Source organism: Phalacrocorax carbo, chromosome 5 (assembly GCF_963921805.1).
Source record: "Phalacrocorax carbo chromosome 5, bPhaCar2.1, whole genome shotgun sequence".
NCBI lineage: Eukaryota > Metazoa > Chordata > Aves > Suliformes > Phalacrocoracidae > Phalacrocorax > Phalacrocorax carbo.
In genome coordinates, this window is record NC_087517.1 from 55,423,385 (window position 1) to 55,432,881 (window position 9,497).

At 43.8% G+C, this 9,497-nt stretch overlaps 1 protein-coding gene across 1 annotated transcript in view; it reads right to left on the bottom strand.

Moving 5' to 3' along the window:
• The window catches only part of GTF2H1 (general transcription factor IIH subunit 1), a 23,247-nt gene extending 13,753 nt beyond the window's left edge, over positions 1-9,494 (bottom strand). The window contains exons 1-4 of the mRNA XM_064452582.1: positions 9,181-9,494; positions 5,142-5,310; positions 3,130-3,322; positions 491-653 (exon numbers count right to left, since the gene is read on the bottom strand). Of these exons, the coding sequence (XP_064308652.1) occupies positions 491-653; positions 3,130-3,322; positions 5,142-5,295 (510 nt within the window). The 5' untranslated portion in view covers positions 5,296-5,310; positions 9,181-9,494. The remainder of the gene's footprint in view (positions 1-490; positions 654-3,129; positions 3,323-5,141; positions 5,311-9,180) is intronic.
• Positions 9,495-9,497: the final 3 nt, after the last annotated feature.

The window sequence follows — 9,497 nt, forward strand, 5'->3', positions numbered from 1 at the left end:
GAAAAGAGAGAGATAAAACAAGTTTTCAGATATACAAGTTGTTCTTCAAGTAGCTGAAAGCATGCACTGGTTTAAAAAAAATTGGGGAGGGAATAAAACCTTTTGTATGGAAAGTCTTTGCAGTTTCATTTATCCAGGTCAATGCTGCAACAGATAGTCTTTTTAATTTATTGAGTTAATACACTGTGATCTAGTGACTGTAATTTAACCATTATTCCTGTTTTACAGAAGGCAGAGCAGTAGTATAAACACCTATCATCAATTTAAAGTTCAAATTGAGCATCTTAAATTGACAAAATTTTGAGGTTGCAGACTTGCGTAAAACCTTTTTTTTGTTTTTCTCCTCCTTTACACTTGCGCAGAGAGATGTTAAGTTGAGGAGTCAGGAAAGCACAACATTGAAGTATATGGGAATAAAGCATGTGAGCAGAACTCTCACTTTCCCCAATTTGTTTGCTCTCAAACCCTTTAAGTTAGAGGTTCCACGTACCAGAAATGCTGCAGAGATGCCCACATCCTGCTTACTAGGTGCTGCAGAATTATCCCCTGCATTCAGGCTTAAACGGTTGGCCCAGAATTCTTCAGCACTGATTACTTGGCTCACAACAAGGTCTTTATAGAGCTGAAACAAAACAGGATCTTCTTGCAGCATTCTGGTAAAAGAATGTATTGAATAGAATTGAAATGCTGCAGAGTAAATCACTAGGATTTCCATAACTAACATGAGTTCACAAAGGGAACAGAAACCAACTTTTCTTTTAAAATGCTGTGCATTTCTTAACAAGACTGTGTAAACTACCAACCTCAATAGCTATATTTGTTCCAAAAACCTTAAAAAAGGACTGAAAAAAGTTTAAGGAATAGCATTAAATGCTAGAAAACAGTAATACCTAAGAGAAAGTTAATGTGGGATTAACATCTTGTCCTAAAAATATTCTGTGGTACTCTTGTGTCTTTGCATGTCCAGGACTGGAGTCTCCTGAACTGTAAAAGCACAATGAATTTTCTTGAACTTCAATAACAAAGGTCTCATGGGGGTGGTGGGGGGAAGGAGATTTCAGCAGTAACTCATTCTTGTTTAAGGTCTTAAAATTCAGTAGTTACAAGTCTCTATTCTAGTGCAAGAGTACAGACAACAAAATATATGTGGGATAAGATACCTTAAAACACACATAACCCAGAGTTGTTTGTTCATTTATGTTTCTGTTGGTGACAGTAAGATCTCCAACACTTAAATATCACATGCAGCACAAGTGCTACAGAAACATTTGGTGTCACTACCTCCACCAGGGAATGGTGTTTACAAAAGTTATAATCCAAATATCAAGTATCACCCTTACTATCCAAAATGCAAAGAATGTATGCACCTGAAATTTCAGTTGATTCGTGTTTAAGCAGCTTTCCATACAGCCGTGAACCTACTTTGAAACCCACTAGGCTATTTTCAGGGAAACATGCACGTGTGTTCACAATCAGCCAATAACCTCAATGTTCTTCAGCATGTACCTCAGGGTCTTGATCATTTGCAAACAGAAAAACACAGGAATCGTATGAGTACTTAGTACATGGTCTATGGAATAACACGGATAAACTGCAGTCTGGACTGAATGGAAGTCTGTGGCTGCTGTAAGGATGAAGTAGGAGGAGGTTGAAGTGAAAACTTTGTGGTAGGGCATCCCTTTTATGTTTTAACTGCCAAGGTTTTTCCAGTTTTTCTTGTTGGTATAAATATGGATTAGTGGCAATTCTTACAAATTAGTGCAGCAGGAAGCAGTCTGTTATTCTAATTATTTAATGAAAACTTGGCATTTTGGTACATACCTGACCCCCTACATATCAATAAATGGAGGAAGTGCCACAGGGACTGTGGACATAGGACCCTTCCAGAACAGGTTGAAACTTTTTTGCCTCATCTGTTGCAAAATGAAGCTAATGAAGCCCCATCTCTAGACTTGGGATTCTAATCATCAGAAGAATAGGCTATGACTGAGTATGTGCAGAGATTCTGGCTCTTCTGTCACTAGAAAAACTCTTAATGCCACATGGTGTAATACTGTAAAACTCCATTTAAGGATACAAAGATTCAGAGCTAAGACTGCCCACGTACTCAGTATTAACACTGTTAAAAATAAGGCACGTAGCATAAAGACATGAGTATGGTAATAGTGCCAAAGGAGTCTGTGCTGCTGTAGGCCCTAGTGGTCACTGCAGTACTGGAACCAGTTAATCCTGGATATGTCGGAGCTCCAGCACTAGGGTTCTTGCCCTTCTGCTGTGAAATCTCCTTGTAAAGATCCAATCTGCCAATGAGGGGATGCTCCTGTGTTTTGAAAAATTTAGCTTTAACTTACCTAAGCTCAAAGCTAGAACAGTCTTTGGAAATGGAAGCTAGTAGATACAGGATTCACAGCAGATGCTAGAATGAAGTGAAACTCATCTGGGGAGACGCAGAGAAGGGTGCTCTATGGCCACAAGGACTGGTTTAACATAAACATTTTAAAGGAACAGAATCTTATCTTAAAAGCCCTTTTGGGAAAAGGACTTAGGTCCTGAACGTGTTCTCAGAACATTTTTAGAATAAACATCCTGTATGCCAAATAGTGAACTACTGCATCTCAAGTGAATGCAAAAAAATCCTAGCCATTTAGTAGAGTATATAAAACGCCAGGAAAGAAGATTTGAGGGGAAACAGCTTATATAGGGAGGGAAGGGGGGGAAAATCACAAATTAAGGAAGGTGAGAACTTCTGGAAAAGAAAAAAAAATATTTCAAGCAGCCTTTCTAACTGATAATTATATACTTAAGAAGACTACAGAGACAGACTGCCAGTTGGGTGCTTTCATCTCATAGCCATGGATAACAAAGACTGGGTGGCAGCCGGGCTGCCTGCCTTTACACCTCAGGAATGTGTCACTGAGAACACAAGTATAGTCTCAACATGTTACAGTTATGTAAGTCTCAAGGAAATGCCTCTAAATTGACAGCAGAGAGATTTTTACTCGGGAAACAAATGCTTTATCACTAATGATGTTGCAATAACAACTGTTAGAAGCAATACACTATAGTTAGGTAACAATTAAAAAAAAGCTAAAAATCCCCCAAAAAACTTTAAGGCTCCTTTCCCTTTACCTGTTCTTCTCCTCAAGTTCTTTATTAGCTTTCCTTTTGAACTTGGGCAACAGTTGTTGAAGAAGATCCTTTACCGCATCTCGTTCCTTCACTGCTGTGCTTTCATTGGAGAAGTGAAAGTTGGTTGTGTCCCCTGCATGCAATACTAGCTGAAGCTGAATTTTAGCTTTACCTTCTGGACTGATTTTCTGACCTAGATTACACAGAGTATTAATTAGCAACAGACAGTAAGCTTATACAAGAAACTCTCTTCCCTAGAGTATTTGCTTATAAGCAGTTATCCTCATTAAATACCATTATCCTGTGTGTGAATTCCAGCCATGAAAGTGGAACAGACAGTTCCACTGGGGGGAAGGGGAAGCCCTTAAATTAGTCTGAACCCTGCACCTTGTTCTCTCTAACACACAAGACATGGGCACTGGTAGCCTGTTGCTCACTATCCAGCTACTGCTCAGGAGCCTGGATTCATCTTTGCATTCTCCACATCCTTCATTAGAAAACTGCTGCAAATTAGATTGCCATCATCTGGACACTAACCCGGTACCAATCCAGGCTGCTGCCGAAAGGTGGCCACCTCATTCCTGCTTGCCTTTCTCGTATTAGTGTTAGCATTTGTGCAGCAAGCCAAACCAAGGACCTGATCCACTGAAAAGTAACCCCCTTTTGTTTTTCCAGCTGGACCAGTTCCCACAGCAGAAAAGTGGTAAGAAAGGTTGGGTAACAGCATGTCAGTTGACAGCACAGGTATGCTGGTTTCAAGTAGTGTAGTAAGCACATTTAGCCATTAGTACTCCCAAAGCCAATCACCAATGCCTCCAAGGTGCTATTACACCCTTGTGACTCATAAGAAAAACCTAACTCCTGCTTCCTTTCTTGTAACCAGAGGGAGCAGAGGCTAGAACAACTATGTTTATGGACTGTTGTGCTGTACTGACTTCAGTGTAGCACTGCAAAAGGCACTAACCTAACTTCGGATCTTAGCACTTTCTTCATTGCAAGTGGGAGAGAGGAACCAGATGTCACCACTAAATCATAATCTCTGTTACAAATTTACAAATAACCCCCTGCTTTTTTTATTTTAGATGACAAAAGAGCACCTGTCATCTAAGTTAAAAAGACTTCAGTGCCTATATGTGTAAATATTTAAAATAAGCTGCTCAAGTCTAAGTAAATAGCTAAATAAAACCTTCACAAAGTTGATTATTACAGGTGAACAGCGCTTTTAAACTCCTTAACACATTCGTATTTAAGAAAATGGCATATTAGCTCTGATTCATCACACGCAGTTTTGATCATGCTGCAGTACTTGTATATGACTTTAAACATTAATAATCACTAAAGTTTTACCAAGCAATGCATACAACTTTCTTTTGATTCCTTCTTTGGCAGTACAGCACATGGAATATGAGCACTAACTGGAGTCAGAAAAGCAGCATGCTATAGACATTTACTGTTCAGTTTTGACTTGCAAGTACTCTGCTGTTGCAACAGCAAACACTTATTCGGAATGTTACCAGTTAGGCCAAACTACAGAAGCTAGCATTTCTGAAGCTATGGTCTGTTAGATGAAAATAAAACATCGAGGTTCATTTTATATGAAAATTGAAACAGCTTTAGATGCATGGTTTAACAGATGACATGCCAGACAGTTTCTGTGTTAGACCCTGAAAATCCTATACTCTTCCTCAACCCTCCTCCTACCCTTCCCTCCACAAGCATATGGCATAGATTATTTTTCTGTTCAATTTACTGCAGAAGTTTATAAGAAGTTAATAGCAAATGCAGCATAACTTAAACATCTGAAGACTACAGAAGTTCAGTTAATAACTGGTGATACTTCACCATAGTCCTGATCTCTGCTGCTACACAGAATAACCTCATCAAAGCTCCACACCCTTGCAACCTTCCTAACTTACCTACTAGTGTTTTATGGCGAACAAGCTTTGGGTTGTATTTAAACATTTATCAAAAAACTGCTTACTGAAGCTGGAATAGGAAATGCATTCACTTACATTTTATGTCTGCATACATATGGCTGACTGTGAATCGGTCTTTGCCTTCGGGTGCCCATGCTATCCTTTCAGCCATAAGGTAGAGCGCTCCATCCTGCTTCTTCTGACGTACCTTCTTTACGATCAGTAACACTTCTTCAGATGACGTTGCCATTGTGGCTATAAGGAGCTATTAAAAACATACAGTTGAGCTGATTAGTATCATTATTTTTGCTGTAACACTTTCACTGCTCCTATCTATATCAAAGTATTACAACCCACATTTACTTGTTAATATCTACATCATTTTTTTAAAACATTCCAGATAAACATGCTCCTCTCTGTCAGTGCAATCAGCAAATTTATTTAAACAAAATACTGCCAGCTACATAAATAATTCATCGTATTATACTGCAGATACTGCTTTTGCTCCTAAAGACCCGCAAATCTTACATTTGAACTGGTAACCAAATTTTCCTGTTTTAACGTCCCTTTAGTGGTTTTTAAAGTTCAGAAGAATACTGACGCTAAGCAATGACATAAATTCCGAATCTCCTCTGGCATTTGGCAGCAATTCCCTTCTTCTGTGTGAATGGCAGATGTTAAGTCATTTCAGAAAAGGGAAGGATACAAGGCTATGTGAAAAATCAGGGATTTTCAGGCCTCTGTGCTAAAGATAAGGGAGCCCAGTTACACTCCTGTTCTTACTGTGGTAGTTTTTGCCCAAGGCTTGAACAAGGTTTTGTACACTTGATTCCAGCTCGCCATTTACCTATACCTCTCCCCCAAAGTCTGAGGGACTAATGTTATACCTATTTCAATAGAACGGTAATTCTGTCACCGGTCTCGCATCAACAAGCCTTTTGATACTTGCTGCATTCTTCTCCCCAGCAGCCGCTATCATTCCACTCTACAGGTTCACCCTACAGCCTTATATTTCTCAAGAGATTAAGGACACTGCAAGTATAACTACATTCTATTAACACACTGTTGTACACCTATCAAAAATATCTTTGCTACATTTCCTGTAAATGTTTAGTCTGTCCAACTGCTGTATTTTGTATATCATAAACTTTACTATTTAGGTAAAATAGTATTTTCAAATGCCGATATGCATGTTTCCTGTGCTTTAGAATACCTGTAATATTAACTGGGGCCCGCATCAAACTTGCAATGATGCAACCTGCATCAGCTAACGCACTACTAGTAGTGATCACAAAAGGATAATCCTAAGCATTTAAATTCATATACTTTTTTCTGGTCTTTCTTTAAAAAAGCAGCAGCAACATAGGATATTTTACTCTGACAGTCTGCGCAGTAGCATAGCGTTCTCTTCAGCAGAAATCTAACAAGCCCATCTCCGAAATGAGTTAAGTAAAATACTAAATGGAAAGACTTAATGGCAAAAGGGCTCTGCACTTAAGCTTCACTCCATCATTTCAGTCACCCAAAGCTTTGCCAAAGACTTCAGTGATGCTGAGCTGAACATGGGATTTCACATCAGCACCACTGCAGCAGTCACTAGAACACGCTGTGCCACATTCAGAGCAGCCCTGCTAATACTTCTCTCCCAAAGAAGACTGCATGGCATGATTTCAGGACTGTTTCCTAGCATAATCCATTACAGTCTCCCCAGCAGCATTATTCTCTTTCAGTGCTATCCACACTACCGTTTTATAAAGAGTTTCCTGTTGCAGGTCTGTAGTCTCTCATCAGCACCTTATCCTTACCGGAAAAAGGCAGCTGGCCACAGACTCTATTAGACTAGAAACCCCAAAATATACAAGACTAAGGATTTTTGCTTTTTTCTCCCTTTGTTACTTTACAGTCCTTTAAAGGTCATTATTATCCAATGCAGAGAATGCAAAGCCACAGAATGCAAAGGAATTAATCCTGTACTGAACAGAAAGAAAAAGGAAAGCACTTCCATAGTCAGGCTCATTCCGACACAAGTTGCTTTGCTTTTCTACCATGCTATTTCACCCACCTACAACCAGTCTTTCAACTACAGAGGAAAATGATCCGCGACTAGCAAGTTCTCCTTTACAACTGCGGTGCTTCTAGCACAATACCCTGCAGCGTGCAATCTGTGAATGCACAATTATCCCACAAGTGCCTTGTTCTCCCTTCTGGCAGGGTGAACACACTGTTCGCTGCTGTTCTTATTTATGTCATTGCTGTGCTTCCTTTTTCATGCAGCAATTTACGGTGGCAGTAGGATGATACAACTCACAAGCACAGTAAGCATTACCCAAAATGGAGAAAACCCTGAGCTGTCTTTTGAGCAGTACATCAGGAAGAATAAAAAAAAAATATTAATAATCAGGATTTAGGAAAGTTACTGCCTTCCACTAATGAAAACAAAATGGCTTCTTATTAGAAGAAATACAGGAAATATTCTAAAATAGAAATCCTGCCTAGCTGCTAGAAAAGCATGAGGATGGTCTCCGACCAACTGCAGAGGGGAAGGCTACGTCCTCGCTAAGCACACACACTACACCAGTCATTTTCTTTTCTTTTTGAATGCTTAAGACTTACTATACAGAAGGGTGAGAGCTATCAATGATCTATTCATGCCTGCCCAAATCTCGTAATCTCTATATATAAGGACTGAAGTTTCCCAGAATCAGTACTGCAGACGATGGCACTACTGCTCAAGGGGGCAAGAACTGCAACATGCATACAGAGAAATTCTGTTATTTTACAGCTTTAATTGATAATTTTAATCTGCTCCTGAAAGAAGCAGCATTAGAGTTCTTCAACTGCAAATTTTGGAAGACAGAATAGGAAGGCCAGACACAGTTTATTTTAAATTCTTCAGCAGTAGAGCTTTTCAAATGAGTGTTAACAGTTCTGAAAAGCACTTGGAACAACCAGTAGCCCTAACCCACAGGGTATGACTTGTCATGAAGCCCATCTTAAGGATGTTAATTTCAGCTGCAGTCTACAGCTGGCAAGGTCTATCAGGAAGCTTCAGTGTCGGCATAACACAAAAAAGAAAAGGTCCTGTTTGCTTATCCACCTATAATCCCTCCCCCCAGCTCTGTGGGAGTGAATGCAGCTTCTGGAAATGCCATCAAATTCCAACAGCTATCCTCCTCTTAACGGAGCGACTCTTCTTAACTACTTTTAAAACCAGGCACCTTTCTTCTCTGGTCCTTACAACACCTGTTCTGAACGCTCTCCAATAGCAGCATTTCACTCCAACCTGTTCCCATGTGGTTTCATCGAGTTCTGAGCAGAAATAAAGAAAACCTTTACACATTTTAATAATTCTGACTTGGTCGGGGTAGCCACGGGCTGGTGGACAAGCTCTGACAGATGTGATGCAGGCCTTGCTGCTGGGTTTTCACTCCCCGCAGACAACAGCGGAATATTTGCGCTAACGGCCCCGCTAGCCCGCAGCGGCACGGGCACGCAGCCGGGCGGCACCGGGCACAGTGGCGGCGGGCCTGTCAGAGGGACAGGTGCGACAAGTGCCGTTCCTCCTGGGCACGGGGGAGCACGGCAGCGAGCTGAAGGGTTTCAGCCCGCACCCCTGAGGGACCCGCCCGGCCTTCCTCCGCCATTCCATCACCTACGCCTCGCCCAGCCCTTCTGCCGGCGGCGGACGGGGCCCGCGGGCACCCGGTGCGGGGCCGGGGGTGGCTGCCCGGCCTCCCGGGCAGGCGACGGCGGCCCACCTTTGTTTGTCGCCCAAGACCAACGGATGCAAGCCGGTGCCCCCCTGCCCCGGGGTGCGCACACCGGCCGTCGCCGCGCCTCCCGGTCCCTTCTCCGCGGCACCCCCGGCCCCGACAGGTCGGCAGCGGGCACGGAGGGAGGGAGGACTGGAGGAAGAGCGGGAGGCCAAAGGCCGCCGCGGCACCAGGGTGCCGGGCCCTCCGCAGCGCTCCCCGGCAGGCACTGCCCCGCTGCGCTCGGGAGGGACCCACCGGGGCCGGGTCAGCGCGGCCGGGGGCGGATCGGGCCCCACCACCCCTCACACACACACACGTACGCACAGAGCGCCCAGCGCTGCCGCCGCTGCCCTGTCCCCCCGCGCCAGCGAGCTCCTTACCGTGCTGGCGGTGGCCGGTGCCGGCGGGCGGGGCGGGCGCGGGCGCTAGGGGGGTCGGGCCGCCACCGCCGCCGCCGCCGGGGCCATGGGGCGGGCAGCGGGTGGGCACGTGACCGGAACGAGCCGCGGGGCGCCGGGAGGGCGGGGGAGGGAGGAGGGAGCCCGCCTCACGTGACAGGGGAACGGCCGACGCCGCGCGTCCCCTGCTATCACGTGGGACGGGCCGGTTCCCCCCGCCCCCTTGCCCGCTCACGTGACGGCCCCTCCCCCGCCGCCATGACAGTAGCGGGCGGAGGGGGTAGTGACGGGGTGGCGAA